The following is a 20,181-nucleotide window of genomic DNA, read 5'->3' as shown; positions in this document are numbered from 1 at the left end:
GTATATGAATACTGACACGGTGGGAAAAGGCTGTTGAATGGAAATGCCACTTCTAATTCACAGCTTTGTGGAGAATCAACAGAGGGGAGTGTAACATGGATACTGGTGTGAGAGTGGGAGTGGGAGTCCAGCCATGCACAGATCTGTGTGTGTTGTGTGCCTGTCTGTGTCCACTGTAAGGGCATGTACAGTCCCTGCTGATTTTCTTCCACTACCATCTCTTTATTCCCTCCACATTGACCAGACACACAGGCACACACCCCTCCCTCCCTCTCCTACTCGTATATCACTACTGATCCAGAAGGCAGTCAGACAGAAACACATATCTAACGTTGGGAAAACGCTAGTTTTTGGGCCACATGCAAATGCCTGGGTATTTATAGCACACTGATACATATTGCAACGCTCCAGAGCTGCCTGCCTGTCACCTTCATTTGTCTCGGCCCTAGTAAATTGACCGTGTGTGTGTGTGTGTGTGTGTGCGTGCAGACAGTAAAAGGTCATGCTCATGAATAGTACACGTTTGTGTGTTTGTTCACCACTGTGTCTGTCTTTCTGGGACTCAGTTCGTCTGTTTGTACGAGGCCATGTGTACAGGTGTGTAAGTATGAGTCGCTGCTTTTCTACTTCGTTCCCTCCTCTTTTCTCCTGCCTCCTCGTTCCCTAGGCAGAGAGGCGGGGAGAAGCAGCCGTTATGCCACAACACACAGAGCCCTTCCTGTGGCGCGCGTGTACATGCGCGCGAAAGCGCCGTCTTCGCGCAACTTCCCTCCTGTCTCGCCTTATTAATGAACTGACTCCCTCCTCTCTCCCTTCTTCCCTCCTCTCTATCGCGCCTCTCATTTCCCCTGTCCTCTAATTATCAGACCAAAGGTGAGGACACCACAGTTCACAAGACCGAATCCAAACATCACACTGTTGATTTGATGTGCATTTTACATGTACTGTACTTTTCACAGTATTTGAACATTTTTGTTCAATAATGAAATCTGAAAATACTCCGGATACATTCAGCAGCACCATACACATATTCATTGACATTTTGGAGCAGGTGCCTGATAAGAAAAGCCATTAGCAGGGTTTGAGTGAGAGAACTAACTGGTGTCACCAAGTGGCCACACACCTTTTTTCAATGTACCTTTTTACTCTAGGAAATGACCTTAACTATAAGGTCCTTCTTTTTTTTTCTTTTTTTTGCTCTCCAAGCTTTTCCGCTGAGGAACTGAAGCAGAGGCACACTTGTATTATTTTGTTTGGAACACAGCCCTTTATCCTCACCTTCACACAATTACTGCTGTTTTTTTTTACCCAAACCGTTATCTATCGCATTCTGGTTCAGGTGGGCATCATTTGAAAGCTTATTATTCTATTGCCAAGATGGCTTGCTTAAGTTCTAAAATAGCCAAGATGGCTTGCTTAAGTTCTAAAATAGGATCTTACAGTGTCAGGCTTTCCAAAGGCACTTCAGACAGATTGCCATTTTGGTGCACATAGAGAGGAGTCATGAGTGCGTTCATGTACGTGTTCCGCGGCTAATTTTCTTCACCATACGACAAACAGGCTCATTGTGTTCAGGACGTAACGCATGTCACCCTTGTAACTGGATCAAATATAGCGATCGTAAACGTCGATACTGTAAATGACATGAGTTTTCAAATACGGAAAGGTGAAGTGCACATTGGGACTCATGGGTGTGTGGGATTGCTTGTATGACATCAAAGCGGTATTTATTATAGTCCTCAACCTCTCATCTTTCTGAACACACCCACTCGGTTTACAGCATTTCCCTCACTCCGAAAACAAATGGGTAACAGTATTCGGGGTAAGTTCTTGTCACGCGCGGTGCTCAAGTTTCTGAATGCATTCAGTCAAAGCCATGACAGAGCCTGAGCTCTGACGTCATGTATAGCATGTTGCTGTACCGCCAACGCATTCCAATTGAAACGCTTATCAATGACCAAATCTGCCATTTTCAACATGTATATGCGATGACGGGGCCGTGACAACGGTTAAAAGGTTTTTATAAAGGGTGTGTGTGTGTGTGTGTCTTCTCAGCCTCGTTCTAGCTCTATTCATCTCTCTCTTCTGCACCAGTCTAATTCATATCATCCATCTCACTTAAGGTGACAGCACCTCTTCTCTTCCTTTTATTTCTCTCTCTCTCTCTCTCTCTTTTTAAGTGCTGCCTGTCAGTCGTACTACCTATAACGTTGTGAGTGTATGCGTGCATGTATGTGTGGTTGTGCATTCTGCTCATGCAGATTGGCTTCAGTAAATCAATTTGGCCACAGATCTATCTCACAAACACACACACACACATTCTGTCTGTTCCTATGTTCTGTCCCTCCAGGCAGTCTCCAGTGCAGCCCCAGGCGCCCCAGCAGTAGCGGCGTCCGTGGGGGGATCGGGGGGTGCTGCTGGCCCCCAGGCTAATCTGGACCTCTTCAGTGAGAAGAACAGTAGCAGCACCAAGACCGAGGAGGGGGCCAAGAAACCCCTCTCCAAGGACTCCATCCTCTCCCTCTACAGCAACACCACAGTCAGCCCACAGCCTGCTGCCCCAGGTAATGCTACGTACAGTACATGCATACATACAGTTGTTATTGGAAGTTCACATACACTTAGGTTGGAGTCATTATAACTCGTTTTTCAACCACTCCACAAATTTCTTGTTAACAAACTATAGTTTTGGCAAGTCGGTTAGGACATCTACTTTGTGTGTGACACAAGTAATTTTTCCATTAATTGTTTACAGACAGATTATTTCACTTATAATTTACTGTATCACAATTCCAGTGGGTCAGATGTTTACATACACTTAGTTGACTGTGCCTTTAAATAGCTTGGAAAATTCCAGAAAATGATGTCATGGCTTTAGAAGCTTCTGATAGGCTAACTGACCAAATTTGAGTCAATTGGAGGTGTACCTGTGGATGTATTTCAAGGCCTACCTTCAAACTCAGTGCCTCTTTGCTTGACATCATGGGAAAATCAAAAGAAATCAGCCAAGACCTCAGAAAAACAATTGTAGACCTCCACAAGTCTGGTTCATCCTTGGGAGCAATTTCCAAACACCTGAAGGTACCACGTTCATCTGTACAAACAATAGTACGCAAGTATAAACACCATGGGACCACGCAGCCATCATACCGCTCAGGAAGGAGACTCATTCTGTCTCCTAGAGATGAATGTACTTTGGTACGAAAAGTGCAAATCAATCCCAGAACAACAGCAAAGGACCTTGTGAAGATGCTGGAGGAAACGGGTACAAAAGTATCTATATCCACAGTAAAACGAGTCCTATATCGACATAACCTGAAAGGCCTCACAGCAAGGGAGAAGCCACTGCTCCAAAACGTCAGACTATGGTTTGCAACTGCACATAGGGACAAAGATCATACTTTTTGGAGAAATGTCCTCTGGTTTGATGAAAGAAAAATAGAACTGTTTGGCCATAATGACCATCATTATGTTTCATATCTCAAGACATCAGTCAGGAAGTTAAAGCTTGGTCGCAAATGGGTCTTCCAAATGGACAATGACCCCAAGCAAAATGGCAAAATGGCTTAAGGACAACAAAGTCAAGGTATTGGAGCGGCCATCACAAAGCCCTGTCCTATAGAAAATGTTTGGGCAGAACTGAAAAAGTGTGTGGGAGCAAGGAGGCCTACAAACATGACTCAGTTACACCAGCTCTGTCAGGAGGAATGGGCCAAAATTCACCCAACTTATTGTGGGAAGCTTGTGACGGCAACCCGAAACGTTCAACCCAAGTTAAACAATTTAAAGGCAATGCTACCAAATAATAATTGAGTGTATGTAAACTTCTGACCCACTGGGAATGTGATGAAAGAAATAAAAGCTGAAATAAATCATTCTCTCTATTACTCTGACATTTCACATCCTTAAAATAAAGTGGTGATCCTAAAACATGGATTTTTTACTTGGATTAAGTGTCAGAAATGGTGAAAAACTGAGTTTAAATGTATTTGGCTAAGGTGTATGTTAACTTCCAACTTCAACTGTAGCTTAGTGAACCTTTTCTTCGTTGCTGCAGGAGAAATCTATTGGAGGTAACCTTGAGAATGTATTTCCTCTGCTGATACTAAGTGTTGACCCAAATGCTTTCTCTGTCTGTCTGTCTGTCTGTCTGTCTGTCTGTCTGTCTGTCTGTCTGTCTGTCTGTCTCTGTCTGTCTGTCTGTCTGTCTGTCTGTACCTCACCTCACCTCACCTCACCTCCAGCTGCTGCTATGTATATGGGCCAGCCTCCGATGCAGCAGTTCCCCAGCCAGCCCTCCGGACAGCCTAACTTCCAGACTTACCCAGGAGTGGGCGGAGCTATGCCACCCACAACCATGACGGGTGGTGTTATGCCCCAGGGAGGAGGAGCCATGATGGGGCAGAACTCTGGCATGATGGTCGGTATGGCGATGCCCAACGGCGGTTACATGGGTATGCAGCAAGGCATGATGGGGCCTCCGGGCGGAGCTATGCCAGCGGGGGCGGGGACTCCCCAGATGTACGCCGCCATGCAGCAGCAGCAACAACAGCAGGGCCAGTGGAATGTGAGCCAGGTAATACACACACACACAGTGGGTGATCATGGGGGAAATTCTCTTCTCATTCCCCCCTCTGTGTGTGTCTCTGTAGCTTTACCCAACCTTTGTGTGTGAGCATTGTCATTTCCTTACGACTGCAGGAGGTTAATGAGAGATCATAAATCACAGTGCTCCCACTGACAACACATCAAACACACACACACTCTGCCTCGGTGCAGTACATGATATGGTCGTGTGTGTACTGTAATGGGTTCAGGGCGTGCTGTTGGGCTTTTAACCTATGGGTGGGGGTTGGGAAGGATGGTTGGTGGGGAGGGGGCTACTCAAAAGTGCTCTCAAATCATTATGCTTGTCTGGGCTACACACACACACACACATCTCAGACAAGCCGATAATTCTACTGCTGCAAGGGCATTTCTAATGGATTAGATAGCCAAGACTGGACAGTGGCAGGAGAGGCAGAGGAGAAATGGGCAAGGGGGGATGGGAGGGAGACGGACTGACTGAGGACTAAAGAGATGAGAGGAGGGTATACTCTCTCCGGACCTTTACACATGCAGTAAGGAAATTATGTCCGCTGCGTTAAAGGGATACTTTGGGATTTTTCAAATCGACTTCCCCGGAGTCCGATGACCTTGTGGATCCCATTTTATGTCTCTGCCTGCAGTTTGAAGGAATTTGCTAACTAGCGCAATTGCTAACTAGCGTTACTCATACATTTCCAGTCATCTGATAGCGGACCCATTTCCAGTCATTGCGCTAATGCTAATTAGCATTGGCTCACGGAGCTACCTCTAAATTACTTCATACCGGACACAGAGACATAAAAATGGTATCCACAAGGCCATCGGACTCTGGGGAAAGTAGATAAAGGGCCTCGTTATCAAACTCCCGAAGTATCCCTTTAAGCTGGTTGTTGCTGTCATTCTAGAATTGTCTAAATGGTTTGTCCAACCCTCTTAATGGTCTCTATTTTCTCTGCCCCTCCCTCCTCTCTTTCTCTGCCTCTCTCACACACCATGTCTCTTATCTCTCTCAGATGACCCAGCAGATATCAGGCATCGCCATGAGTGGTGGTGTGGCAGCGCCACCCGGCTTTGTTCAACCAGGTGCTCCCATGGGTGGTGGGGTGGGTCCTCCCTCGGGCCAGACCCTCAGTACCCAGCTGTGGAAGTGAGGGAGGGGAGGGGGAGAGTGGGAGAGGGAGGCAGAACAACCATGTCACCCCAAATCTCCTCCTCTACCCTCACTCACCAACTGCAAAACAGGAAACGACGCACATGGGGCAATCTATGGACTGCTCCACTGTTCTCCCTCCTCCCCGTTTCTCATTCCTTTAGAGACCCCTCTCTCCCTCTGTGTGCTGCGGGTGCGGAGTCTGGGGTGAAAACAGACGGGCAGCTGTGTGTTCATTTCTTTACTTGGGACATTTACTTTCTTATTCTTTTGACCTTTTTTTCTTTTGTTAAAAAAACAACATATTGGCGAAAGAGAAAAGCTGCTGGACCAATAATACAAGCGTCTAATAATAATAATATATCATTACCAGAACCGATAGTGAGTAAATAGATATTTAGATGGAGAGATATGGATAATATGTTGGTGACCACCCCACCCCACCCATCAATATCATGTGTGTATATTATACTGTACTCCCCTCTGGGCATTCAGAGCTCCTGTAGCAAGACATTGTATGATCCAGTACTGTATTACTGTATGTGTGTGAGATATAGACCCCCCCCAGTGAGGTTGTGTTCTACCATCTTACTGTGGTGTTTTGTTGTGTGCAGAACAAGAAGAAGCACAGTTCTGTCTGATTGACACTACAAAGCCAAGCTGTACTGGGCTTGGCCTGGTTACACATCCACCAGAGTTGCTGGAAATGACAGTGAAAAGACTATATCTGAGCCGGCACAGTATGGTTCGGGGTGGCCATTTAGTGTGAATCAGGCATTAGTTTGAGGCAAATAAACCTGGACGACTGTCGGTGGGGGCAGGGAGCTTACGTGGAATAGGAGGGGGAGGGGACCAGAATACGAGAAGAAAGAGATGATGCCAGTGATGACATAACGCTTCAGATGATTCAGGAAGTGTGTTGACATTGGGAGCCTAATGGAGCTGTCAGGGATCGGAACAGTTGGCTTAACATCACGTTTGCTTACTTCCCCGGCCTCTATGATGACATAATCTCTGTCTAATCCTGCTTTATGTCGATATATAGATTATATAGTGGGGAAAGAAGGTGAAGAAATACTGCAGGGGGAAATAGGTGGTGCACTAGGAATCAACAAACAATAGATCAGAAATTCCGTGTGTAGTTCTCAGTTGGAGATGCTATCCACATACAGGGTCCCTGCCATGTAATAACAAGAGAACACACACTCAAGAGAATTCATACACACGGCATGTCCTCCAGGTTTATTTCTAGTGGTGTTTACATTTTCTGGTGCCTAGTACAGAGAGAAATGTTATGTCCGTGCATTAAACAGTGAATAGCCATGAACTAATTGTGACCATTTTTGTCCAATGACTCTTTTATTGTAAAGTTGTTTATCCTTTTCTTTTTCCTGCTTTTACAAGAGGGTCATTTGGAATAAAAGTTGTACTCCTGGAGTTTGTCTCTGTGGTCCAGTGTGTCACAGACCCACAGACACTTGAGGACAAGAAAACCAACCGGAATGTTAGCCGTGCGTAGCGAGTTGGCCGTCCGGTCGCCGCTGACCACAGAACATCGGAAGAGATTTTCCTGTTCATTTCCCAACGATTGTGCATGTCGAATGGCCATCGTTAGTCGACACCCAGCAGGTGATCTACTAGTCACGGCCCATGTTCTTATTGGTATGTCTTTCCAGACATACACACATATTGTTCAGTTTCATACTCATTGATCTGGTACACACACAAACTCAGCAAAAAAAATAAATCCTCTCACTGTCAACTGCGTTTATTTTCAGCAAACTTAACATTTGTAAATATTTGTATGAACATAAGATTCAACAACTGAGACATAAACTGAACAAGTTCCACAGGCCTGTGACTTAACAAAAATGGAATGTGTCCCTGAACAAAGGGGGGGGGGGTTCAAAAGTAACAGTCAGTATCTGGTGTGGCCACCAGCTGCATTAAGTACTGCAGTGCATATTCTCCTCATGGACCACCAGATTTGCCAGTTCTTGCTGTGAGATGTTACCCCACTCTTCCACCAAGGCACCTGCAAGTTCCCGGACATTTCTGGGGGAATGGCCCTAGCCCTCATCCTAGGATCAAACAGGTCCCAGACATGCTCAATGGGCTTGAGATCCGGGCTCTTCGCTGGCCATGGCAGAACACTGACATTCCTGTCTTGCAGGAAATGACGCACAGAACGAGCAGTATGGCTGGTGGCATTGTCATGATGGAGGGTCATGTCAGGATGAACCTGCAGGAAGGGTACCACATGAGGGGGAGGATGTCTTCCCTGTAACGCACAGCGTTGAGATTGCCTGCAATGACAACAAGCTCAGTCCGATGATGCTGTGACACACTGCCCCAGACCATAACGGACCCTCCACCTCCAAATCGCTCCAGAGTACAGGCCTTGGTGTAACGCTCATTCCTTCGATAATAAACGCGAATCCGACCATCACCCCTGGTGAGACAAAACCACGACTCGTCAGTGAAGAGCACTTTTTGCCAGCCCTGTCTGGTCCAGCGACGGTGGGTTTGTGCCCATAGGCGACGTTGTTGCCGGTGATGTATGGTGAGGACCTGCCTTACAACAGGCATACAGCCCTCAGTCCAGCCCCTCTCATCCTATTGCGGACATAACTTTGGCCTTAATTGCCTACCATCTGTAAGCTGTTAGTGTCTTAACGACCGTTTCACAGGTGCATGTTCATTAATTGTTTATGGTTCATTGAACAAGCATGGGAAACAGTGTTTAAACCCTTTACAATGAAGATCTGTGAAGTTATTTGGATTTTTACTAATTATCTTTGAAAGAAGGGTCCTGAAAAAGGAACTATTTTTTTATTTGTTTTTTTGCTGAGTTTACATACACACATACATGTAGACAGACAGGCGGTCTTGTTAAGCCTGCATACTTCATAGGAATCACTTTTTATAAGGGACTGGGCCACATTGCAGTACGAGAGCAGAGTCCCCTGGGAAAGCAATGGTCACCCCAGTGCATTATGGTCCCCTTTGAGGTCCGGAATCTCATTGAGCCATTCACAACATTCAGGCAGCAGTTCCCATCCATGCAATTGGTCCAAAGTCCTGTCCATCATAGTGTAATCCATATCAAGGTTATGGTCAAGCAAGGTGATGTCAGTAGTGTAGTTCAAGAAATTACTGTCAGTCTGTCTAACCAATGGGCTTGCTTATTCCTCCTTGGTTATCCCACCCCTTAGACCTCGATAACCACACTGTCCTGTCGATGTCTGGGCTCGTTGCCCAGATTCACCTTCTCTGTACGAGTGTGCCACACCAACACCTGAGAGAGGGGGCGAGAGGGTTAGTGTGTGTGTGTTCTCTGATGAGCACACACCAGATAGATGCATAACTTCCACTATATCACTGAGCCAACTATATGAAATGGAATGGTGCCTTTGTTAAAATATTCAAGAAAAAGCTCTTTGTGACAGGGAGGGAGTGGATCAGACCGAATAGACTTCTACCTTTTACTGTAGTACATGGAAAGTGCCTCACTTCTATTTCCAACCCAGTAATTTGTGTTCACACACATACACAGTGATGGATGGTTGGTGTGCAGTGCCATCCATTCCCAGCTCCACTCAGGTGGAACATGTCCTTTCCTGCACACGGGGCTGATAATTGGGCCGTTTTGCATATCTAACGAGACAAATGCTGCAGCCAGCGAAGCAGGCATAGGTTTGTGTTTCATTCTATTGTTCCTTTCCTAAATCCCTTCCCTCTTATTTCACCTCTTCTCCTCTCATTCTCTCAGAGAATTCTACAATATTCTAGTCTGGTCTGTAGTTAGAACCCATCTATAATAAAATCGGAATGGTTTAGATAGAATCTAGTTATAACCAATCTAATAAAATGGGAGGGTGAGGTAGAATCTAGTTTGAACCCATCTGTAATAAAATGGGAGGTTGAGGTAGAATCTAGTTAGAATCCATCTGTAATAAAATGGCAGGTTGAGGTATAATCTAGTTAGAACCCATCTGTAATAAAATGGGAGGTTGAGGTAGAATCTAGTTAGAACCCATCTGTAATAAAATGGGAGGTTGAGGTAGAATCTAGTTAGAACCCATCTGTAATAAAATGGGAGGTTGAGGTAGAATCTAGTTAGAACCCATCTGTAATAAAATGGGAGGTTAAGGTAGAATCTAGTTAGAACCCATCTGTAATAAAATGGGAGGTTGAGGTAGAATCTAGTTAGAACCCATCTGTAATAAAATGGGAGGTTGAGGTAGAATCTAGTTAGAACCCATCTGTAATAAAATGGGAGGTTGAGGTAGAATCTAGTTAGAACCCATCTGTAATAAAATGGGAGGTTGAGGTAGGATCTAGTTAGAACCCATCTGTAATAAAATGGGAGGTTGAGGTAGAATCTAGTTAGAACCCATCTGTAATAAAATGGAAGAGGTTAATGGAGATTTGGGGGGGGTTAAAGGCAGTCCAATCTCTATTGGCACCAAAAGTGCTGAGTTGGCAGAGTGTGCAGAGCACCCTGTGCCAGTGTGTCTAGTAGTTAAAAGACAGTCTGACTCCATGGCAGTAAATTTCCTGTCTGCTCTCTCTCTCCTTCCAAATTGGATTCTCCTTTGTCTGTCTAAAATATTTTCTCATCTTTCTCTCTCCTACCAAATGTTCTTCCCTATCTCTGTCTATTTCTTTCTCTCCTCTCTGTCTTGTTCCACCTCTCCTTTAACCCTCCCTTCTTCCTTATCATCTCTTGTCTCTACTCACTCCAAGTTTTTAGCAGTTTGAGCATTTGTTTTTCCAAGGTTGAAGTTAGATAAGTTTTGTATTTCCTCCCTAATGCTTTTAAAGGAGCAATCCGCAGTTGCTACATCTATTTGGACTTAATGAATGACATCATCAAAAACTGGTTGAATCAACGTTGTTTCCTCATCATTTCAACCCAAACAAAGAAATGTGATGTTGTTGACTCAACGTGGAAAACTAATTGGATTTGCATAAATGAATAACGTAACGGCATTTGGTCTTTCTTTTTTTTACCCAGCTTTGAACCTAAATCCAATGATATGGTGCCATTTTTGTTGATTCCACATTGAATTCACGTTAGTGGACAACTCAACCAAATGTGAATCAAAACTAGATTCTGAACTGAGGTCTGTGTCCAGTGTCCAGTAAAGGCAACTTTTACCTGGGGTCCAGTTCAACGTTTGCTACGTTGCATGATGGTTTGTACAAAATGACACGTTTCCCCAAAACGGAGCGCACCGTTCTGTGGTACTGCAGTGCTGGGCTGTTATTAGTGATGATGTCACGTACTGCTGGCGTGGTGTGGTATGACCGTGGTGGGTGATAATTGATGATGTCACATCCTGCTAATGGTATGTATTAATATCAGCCTGCAGTGGCCCCATTAAACTAATGGGCTGATAATGATGATGACTAGCAGTGTCATGAGCTGTACAAGAGAGGAGGGAGGTAGCCTAACTGATGAAGAGAGGACACACAGATGCTATATTAGGAGATGGTGCTTCATCACAAACAAAACAAAAATCTCACTGTCATGCCAACTTGTTGTTTTGACCAATTAGCAAGTCTTTGGGGTCTGATATGGGGTTAGAGGTCAGGGATTAATGGGGTTGCCACAATGATGGGCTACTCACCCTAGTGCAGTTGTTGGCTTTGGGCTCCAACTCCGCCACCTTGGTGATCTGTTTTAGGAAGTCAGACTCCTGCATACCAGGCTGGGAACCCCTACGCTTGAACAACGCCCGTGGGTTCCCCAGGACCACATGGAGGTTCACTGCAAAACCTGGAGAAAAGGAAGCGGAAGAGGTTCATATGCCTGGTCAGATGATTATGTCTCACACATCACATGTCAATCTTGGGATCAATTAATTCCTTGCTTTATTAATCATCCTGGAAGTAACTACATACAGATCATTGATGACCTCGAACTATGGTGCAACTGACCGGAGATCAGATATATCTCAACTGTGCGGCAGAGTGTGTGCACATGGGTGTGTGTGTGTTTGCTGTTCATGACTATGCATCGAGAATGCCAGACAGTATCACAGGAAGATCCCACTACAGTATCTCATATTACTCTCCTTATCTCAGTTACAATATATGCAAAGCCACTGGGTATGGGGTGTGCTGATGGCTGCATGGAATAGCATATTACGTTTACTCGCCTCTTCACGTTTCTAGCACTCTGTTTTCTAGGCCATAACTCTACTCTCATGGGTATCCTTCCACTCCACTGAGAGATTGTGAGGTTGTGTGTGTGTGCCAGTGCGTGTTGCGTATTTCCTGCATTTGGAGTCAAAGAAGGTCGCCAGTTTAACACACACACACATACACACAGTGTGTCTGAGTTAGTCCACTGAGATCTTCCTATTGGGTCAGTCCTATCAGGCATATTACTGAGCAGTGAGTGATACTGCAGTGAAAGCCCAGAAGCTGTACCCCAGGTATGATAGATAGGTATGAAAGCAATTATAAGATAGACATCTCTTAACCTGCAGCTAAGGTGGTATGAAGATTAGTGCATCTGTTAGCAATGCCTGTCTGTCAGTGCAGATTCTGTCTCAATAGTTTCATCCAGCTTCCTTCCCTGGCTTCTTTTCCTTGTCCTTTTCTTTATGGTTCTGTTTCTATGTACTGTATGTACTGTACGTGTTAGAAACTATACATACTATCGCACAAATGAACAGCAAACCTGGTTTCTAAAACAAACGACAAACGCCTCTCCACCATGTGACCTACTTGTTGTGTGTATGTACAGGAGGTTGGTGGCACCTTAATTGGGGAGGACGGGTTCGTGGTAATGACTGGAGAGGAATGGTATCCAATACATTAAACACATGGTTTCCAGGTGTCTGATGCCATTCCTTTTACTCTGTTCCAGCCATTATTATGAGTCATCCTCCCCTCAGCAACCTCCGCTGACTGACATGTACTGTATGTGTAACTGATAGATGCACACACACACACTACATGTTAATGTTTTTAAATGTATGTTAATTGTAAAGTTTTTTTGATCTGTAATGTATTTTTCGTAATATGTCGGACCCCAGTAAGACTAGTTGTTGCCATTGGCGTCGGCTAATGGGGATCCTAATAAATTAATTAAAGCATATCTTTGTCTGCTAAATGATCACTGATACAATGGTGGAAACCTTTGGAAAGGACACAAAGGAAGGATAGACATTTTAGAATACTGTGACACAGCTGGTTACTTCCTGTTTTATGAGTGAGGCTTATGACCATTGGTCAAGAAAAGGGTTAATATTAGCAATAGCATGACTCATTAAATACTAAGTGTTAACATGCACCCCCCACACTTACTCGCTGTGGTGTAAACACTAAACACTTTCATGTTGCTCTCTGAAAAACCTCTTCAGGTGAGAGCTGCACTCCAAGACAATAACGGACAGGGCTTTGCGTGTTGGTGCATGTGTGTGGGACGAGATATACAGAACTGTGTGTGCGTGTGCTTGCAAGTGTGTGTGCGTGCGTGCGTGCGCTTGCGTGTGTGTGTGTGACTGCACCAGAAGAATACTCAACCATCTCCTCTTTCTCTGGCCCAATTGTGGCCCAGTAAATGAGATAGAGCAGCGTTGGGACAGATTAATTGGCCAACTTGGCTGCTAACAATAGCCTCCAATACCACAATACAAGTTATTAAGGTAAAAGCTGCAATTTACACACTGCTCAACATTGCCCATTGTACAGCAGATGAATAGTGATTAAAGGGGGGTTTTGTGGGCAAAAAAATTGATTGATCGCAAGTTCTGTGGTGAATATAATATATGTAGACTACCGTTCAAAAGTTTGGGGTCACTTAGAAATGTCCTTGTTTTTTTAAAAGAAAAGCTCATTTTTTGTCCATTAAAATAGAATCAAATTGATCAGAAATACAGTGTAGACATTTTTATAGAATATCTACATAGGCATACAGAGGACCATTATCAGCTAACATTCCCCCCTTGTTCCAATGGCATGTTGTGTTAGCTAATATAAGTTTATCATTTTAAATGGCTAATTAATCATTAGAAAACCCTTTTGCAATTATGGTTGCACAGCTGAAAACCATTGTCCTGATTAAACAAGCAATAACACTGGCTTTCTTTAGACTAGTTAAGTATCTGGAGCATCAGCATTCGTGGGTTCGATTACAGGCTCAAAATGGCCAGAAACAAAGTACTTTCTTCTGAAACTCGTCAGTCTATTCTTGTTCTGAGAAATGAAGACTTCCATGCGAGAAATTGCCAAGAAACTGAAGATCTTGTGCAACGCTGTGTACTACTCCCTTCACAGAACAGAGCAAACTGGCTCTAACCAGAATAGAAAGAGGAGTGGGAGACCCCGGTGCACAACTGAGCAAGAGGACAAATATATTAGTGTCTAGTTTGAGAAACAGATGCCTCACAAGTCCTCAACTGGCAGCTTCATTAAATAGTACCCGCAAAACACCAGCTACTTTTAGATGTGCTTACAGCCGAGAAGCACCGTTCCCTGACGCACCCTTTTAGAGAGAGACCGAGAACAGTCTCCCACTCCTCATCCCAAACACAAAAGCCCATTAATAGTGTGAAGCAGTTTACAACGCCATGTTGGGTTGCATTCCAGATTTTTTTTTAAACACTGGGGTCTGTTCCTCTGCCCTAGATGATTAGATGTGCTCTTACCTGCCATGTCGATGGCGAAGGGGCGGTCGGGCCTCCAGCCAGTGTACCAGCCCACCACTTTGCCCTTATCCACTATGGGGCGCTCGTACCTCCGCCCACTGACCAGCCCCACTGGCCACACTGACACACCCCGCGTCGAACGCATCTAGAGAAACAGAGTGGGAGAGAGAGTTTGACACACAAACACAAACACACAGAAGCCCCATAGGCCACACAGACATGCACTTTGATCCGAAAACAGGAGAGGTCAAAGCAATAGGATTCTTGGTGTGAATTAGCTCCAGGCCTTTCCAGCTCATTCATATCAGTGTAGATAGAGGATAGCAGACAAGGAGGCAGTTTTAGACTTTTGAGATGAACTGTCTGTGTCCATATGTAGAACCGCCTCCCTCCCCAAATAAAGCTGTGAAGTAGATCAACAACCACATTTATTTGGTCAGGTGAAATATCTGACGAAATCTGATAAGGCAGAAATCATCATGGCTAGACTCCATGCTTCACTGGATCCTACACTAAATGAAATAGCAGAGTAGAGTAGGGCCCGGGTACATTTTCACCGTGAATTAATTACAGACAGCCGGCAGCAGGGTAGAGCCAGACTGTTTGTGTGTACGTGTGTAAATTGCGTTTAGCCTTGGAGTGTGGAACACGTGTTTGTGGTGTGTGTGTGTGTGTGTATACAGTTACTATGTGTGTGTGTATATATGCTTGCTTGTGTGTGTGTGTGTGTGTGTGTGTGTGTGTGTGTGTGTGTGTGTGTGTGTGTGTGTGTGTGTGTGTGTGTGTGTGTGTGTGTGTGTGTGTGCATGCATTAATTTGTTTGTTTGATGGTGTGTTGTGTAACATTTCATACTTCATCTCCAGTATAGATTTCCATTCTAGTGTTGTTCTCCTTTCAGAACCTCAAACCACCTGGAGTAAGTCACTCCAAACATACAAGACAGTATTGGATTACAGAGCGACAATGTCGCCGTGTGATTCTTCACACAAACGGTCAAGCCAGGGCCTAGATCTTTCATGTCTCCTCTCTACATCCCAGCTCTCAACAGAGTGATGGGAAGGCTCTCTCTCTCTCCCTTTCTCTCTCTCTCCCCCCCTTTACCCATGCACACGGCTTAGATGTCTTCTCTTCAAATGCTGTACCCCTTGAGCTTGTGCGACGCTAAAACCCTTCCCCACCTTTCTGTTTCCTCCAGGTTTTTTTTCTCCAAAGGCTACTGGTCGAGTCTATCAAACAGAAATGAAAAGAGAGTGAATGTCCGCTCACTCACTGTCTACTGTTCCCATGTGTGATCTTCCTCTTAGCCTTATGGTACAGCATCGTTTCCAGCCTTAATGGTCTTTGATGGGGTTTTAACCGGAGTAGCCTGATGAAGACTGTTGTGGAGGAATCAAATAGATGACACTGGGTAGCATCAAAAAATGAGTCGACATTAATTTGGTTCTAATTATGTTTCGTCCAGATCCTGACCCTTGTTTGGACATGCATAATTCCTCAAATGAATGGAGACTTAGGGATGGAGCAGTTGTTTAAAAGACATCCTTGAATATGCTTCCAATGTATTCTTAATTACAAAGTACCCCCATAGTACTCATATAGTCCTACCCACTACACACTCCAAGATCGGAGATGATTGCTATCCGATCACATACAGATCAGTGATTTTTTTTAAAGGAAGGGAGGAAAGAAGGACAAATGTTCAATTGGACCAGGGCCTCAGAGAAAAAGCAAAGGCAGACCTGGGAACTGTAAAGATTGATTTAAAGCTCCAGCCTCTGCAGGCATGGACCCAGACTGTCAAAACCAACATCAACCGTATAATACCTGTGCTAGAGAAATAGTCAATACCCTTCAGAAAGAATTCACTCTGCAGAGAATTCTAGCTCTAAAAATAGACCAAAAAAGAATTGCTTTGTGACCTATAACCTCTACTGGCTCTATGCTGGCATTTTGGGACATCGAGGAAACCAGATCCCATTATTGACATACATTGGATTTTGACACAGTAGATGGGTTCCTGGTCTCTATCTGAAATGGAGGTATACTTTCCACATAGCGGCATTGTCTGACTGAGTGGTACAGAAAAAAGTCATATCTTGAAGGATAATCAAATCACATTGTATTGGTCATATACACATATTTAGCAGTGTTATTGCGGGTGTAGTGAAATGCTTGTGTTTCTAGCTCCAACAGTGCAGTAGTATCTAACAATTCACAACAATACACACAAATCTACAAGTAAAATAATGGAATTAAGAAATATATACATTTTAGGACAAGCAATGTTGGAGTGGCATTGACTAGAATACAGTAGAATACAGTAAAATACAGTATGTAAACATTATTAAAGTGGCCAGTGTTCCATTATTAAAGTGGCCAGTGATTCCATGTCTATGTACATAGGTCAGCAGCCTCTAATGTGCAGGGTTAGATAACCAAGTGGTAGCCAGCTAGTGACTAAGTTCAGGGCAGGATACTGGGTGGAGGCCGGCTAGTGATGGCTATTTAACAGTCTGATGGCCTTGAGATAGAAGCTCTCTTTCATTACCTAGGTCCCAGCTTTGATGCACCTGTACTGACCTCGCCTTCTGGATGATAGCGGGGTAAACAGGCTGTGGCTCGGGGGGTTGATCTCTTTGATGGTCCTTTTGGCCTTCCTGTGACATCGGGTGCTGTAGGTGTCCTGGAAGGCAGGCAGTGTGTCCCCGGTGATGCGTTGGGCAGACCGCACCACCCTCTGGAGAGCCCTGCGGTTGCGGACTGTGCATTTGCTGTACCGGGCATTGATACAGACTGACAGGATGCTCTCAGTGGTGCATCTGTAAAACTTTGTGAGGGTCTTAGGGGCAAAGACTCATTTAGTCAGCCTCCTGAGGTTGAAGAGGCGCTGTTGCGCCTTCTCTAGCACACTGTCTGTGCGGGTGGACCATTTCAGATTGTCAGTGATGTGTACGCCGAGGAACTTTTCACCTTCTCCACTGCAGTCCCATTGATGTGGATGGGGGCGTGCTTCCTCTACTGTCTCCTGAAGTCTACGATCAGCTCCTTAGTTGTGTTGACATTGAGGGAGAGGTTATTTTCCTGGCACCACTCTGCCAGGGCCCTTACCTCCTTCCTGTAGGCTGTCTCATCCTTTTTGGTAATCAGGCCTACTACTGTTGTGTCATCTGCAAACTTGATGATTGAGTGAGTACAGGAGGGGGCTGAGCACACACCCTTGTGGGGCCCCTGTGTTGAGGATCAGCATAGTGGAGGTGTTGTTTCCTACCTTCACCATCTGGGGGCGGCCCATCAGGAAGTCCAGGACCCAGTTGCACAGGGCGGGGTTCAGACCCAGGGTCCCTAGCTTAATGATGAGCTTGGAGGGTACTATGGTGTTGAAGGCTGAGCTGTAGTCAATGAACAGCATTCTTACATAGGTATTCCTCTTGTCCAGATGGGAAAGGGCAGTGTACAGTGTGATGTCAATTACATCGTCTGTGGATTTCAGAGTGAACTTTTGACCAGAGGAATAGGAGAATACGTCAGGTTACCATTTAAGATGTCATCTATCAAATTTTGAGCCACTGTCATCTATCTTACATTGAGCTGCAACATAGTCCGTGAATGTCTAGGCTGCTTTTGTTTACTCCATATTAACGGAGGTGATATGTAAATTGTATGCATATACAATGGGATTTTTAATGATACAGTATAAATCCATTATAAATGTTTTTCTCTCCCAGAGAATAAGCTGTCATTTAATTGTGTGCTCATACACTCTTTCCTTAGTGCGATTTTAATCAATCCTTCTCCATGTGTCATTAATATGCATAGCGGGGGCTATGAAAGAGAGAGAGGGAGAAAAAAATGATGAATTAAATTAGAGGAGAGAAAATGAGGAGGTTATGAAATGGTGATGCAATGATACATGGTGTGTGCGCGGGTTGGTGTAAGTGGTTGGGTGTGAGTTTGCTGTGTCTGAAAGAATGATGAAGTGTGTGTGTTTGTGTGTGGGTGTGTGTGTTTGTGCTCTAAGGGCATCGTTTCTGTCTCCATCCTTCTAAGCAGCGGGGCGGGGGGTGGGTTCAGGGTTGGAGGGTAGACAATGCCAGCATTATGACAGACTCACGACTCACACTGCTCCTGAGGGTGGAGAAATAAATGAGGTGAGGGATGAGGAGGGAGGAATAGAGGAAGAGAGAGGGTAGTACATGAGGATGTGAGAGAAGGGAGAAGAGGGCACAAGGAAAGAGAGAAGAGGACACATGGAAAGAGAGAAGAGAGAAGTGGACACACGGAAAGAGAGAAGAGAGAAGTGGACACACGGAAAGAGAGAAGAGGGCACAGGGAAAGAGAGAAGAGAGAAGTGGACACACGGAAAGAGAGAAGAGGGCACAGGGAAAGAGAGAAGAGAGAAGTGGACACACGGAAAGAGAGAAGTGGACACAGGGAAAGAGAGAAGAGAGAAGTGGACACACGGAAAGAGAGAAGAGAGAAGTGGACACACGGAAAGAGAGAAGAGAGAAGTGGACACACGGAAAGAGAGAAGAGGGCACAGGGAAAGAGAGAAGACAAGTGGACACATGGAAAGAGAGAAGAGAGAAGTGGACACACGGAAAGAGAGAAGAGAGAAGTGGACACACGGAAAGAGAGAAGAGAGAAGTGGACACAGGGAAAGAGAGAAGAGAGAAGTGGACACACGGAAAGAGAGAAGAGAGAAGTGGACACGGAAAGAGAGAAGAGAGAAGTGGACACACGGAAAGAGAGAAGAGAGAAGTGGACACAGGGAAAGAGAGAAGAGAGAAGTGGACACACGGAAAGAGAGAAGAGAGAAGTGGACACACGGAAAGAGAGAAGAGGGCACAGGGAAAGAGAGAAGAGAGAAGTGGACACACGGAAAGAGAGAAGTGGACACAGGGAAAGAGAGAAGAGAGAAGTGGACACACGGAAAGAGAGAAGAGGGCACAAGGAAAGAGAGAAGAGAGAAGAGGACACAGGGAAAGAGAGAAGAGTGGGAGAGGATGGAAAAGGAAAGTAGAGAGGAGATGAGAGAGGAACGGATCCAGAAATAAGGAAAAGAGAGAGGGAGAGTGGAGAGGAGACAGAGTGGGAGAATAGAAGGGGTGTGCCAGTGCAGTAATGAGTAACCAGAGCTAGTGGAAAATCAAGTGTCTGTTCTCACGCCCTGTTCTACGCTCTTCACCTCTCTCACACCTCCTCCTTCTTTCTCACCACGCTCTCTTCTTCACTACACTACCTTTTCTCTCTCCTTCCCCTTCCTTCTCCCCCTCCTCCTCTCCATCACCTACTCAGACACAGCCAATTTCTATCTGTGGGATTCTCTCCTTTCTGCTTCAGTTCCCAGACAGAAAAAAACCCCTCTAGTATGTAATTATGATAATTGCTCACATGGGTTTGATGGAATTGGATTTCAGATTTTGCTCTTCCTCTCTTTCTTGCGGTTCCTTTGTTCCCTTTCTAGGGGCCTACTGAACACTATGAAACCACGGCCATTGATTGAATTTGTCCTGGCAATGTGTCAGTGTAGTTCAAGTCCAAGTATGTAGACCTATCTTAAGTATGTAGACCTATCTTAAGTATGTAGGCCTATCTTAAGTATGTAGGCCTATCTTCCACACCAATTAATAGTCTGCCTATTTAAGAACATAGTTTCTACCCTTGTTGAGGTGTCACACCCTGATCTGTTTCACCTGTCTTTGTGATTGTCTCTACCCCCCTCCAGGTGTTGCCCGTTGTGACCATTCTTTCTGCCCTGACCCTGAGCCTGCCTGCCG

General features: G+C 45.0%; 2 protein-coding genes across 8 annotated transcripts in view; one reads left to right on the top strand and one right to left on the bottom strand.

The window, feature by feature from the left end:
- The window catches only part of smap1 (small ArfGAP 1), a 100,583-nt gene extending 93,409 nt beyond the window's left edge, over nucleotides 1-7,174 (top strand). For all 7 annotated transcript variants that reach the window (XM_052498587.1, XM_052498584.1, XM_052498581.1 and 4 more), the window contains 3 exons: nucleotides 2,351-2,564; nucleotides 4,245-4,576; nucleotides 5,601-7,174. In XM_052498587.1, the coding sequence (XP_052354547.1) occupies nucleotides 2,351-2,564; nucleotides 4,245-4,576; nucleotides 5,601-5,738 (684 nt within the window). In that variant the 3' untranslated portion in view covers nucleotides 5,739-7,174. The remainder of the gene's footprint in view (nucleotides 1-2,350; nucleotides 2,565-4,244; nucleotides 4,577-5,600) is intronic.
- LOC118369699 (galactosylgalactosylxylosylprotein 3-beta-glucuronosyltransferase 2-like) overlaps nucleotides 7,001-20,181 on the bottom strand; it is a 31,284-nt gene continuing 18,103 nt past the window's right edge. The window contains exons 2-4 of the mRNA XM_035754316.2: nucleotides 14,404-14,548; nucleotides 11,374-11,522; nucleotides 7,001-9,035 (exon numbers count right to left, since the gene is read on the bottom strand). Of these exons, the coding sequence (XP_035610209.1) occupies nucleotides 8,949-9,035; nucleotides 11,374-11,522; nucleotides 14,404-14,548 (381 nt within the window). The 3' untranslated portion in view covers nucleotides 7,001-8,948. The remainder of the gene's footprint in view (nucleotides 9,036-11,373; nucleotides 11,523-14,403; nucleotides 14,549-20,181) is intronic.

This window comes from Oncorhynchus keta, chromosome 36, assembly GCF_023373465.1.
Source record: "Oncorhynchus keta strain PuntledgeMale-10-30-2019 chromosome 36, Oket_V2, whole genome shotgun sequence".
NCBI classification, from domain to species: Eukaryota; Metazoa; Chordata; class Actinopteri; order Salmoniformes; family Salmonidae; genus Oncorhynchus; species Oncorhynchus keta.
This window is presented reverse-complemented; position numbering and strand designations above follow the sequence as displayed.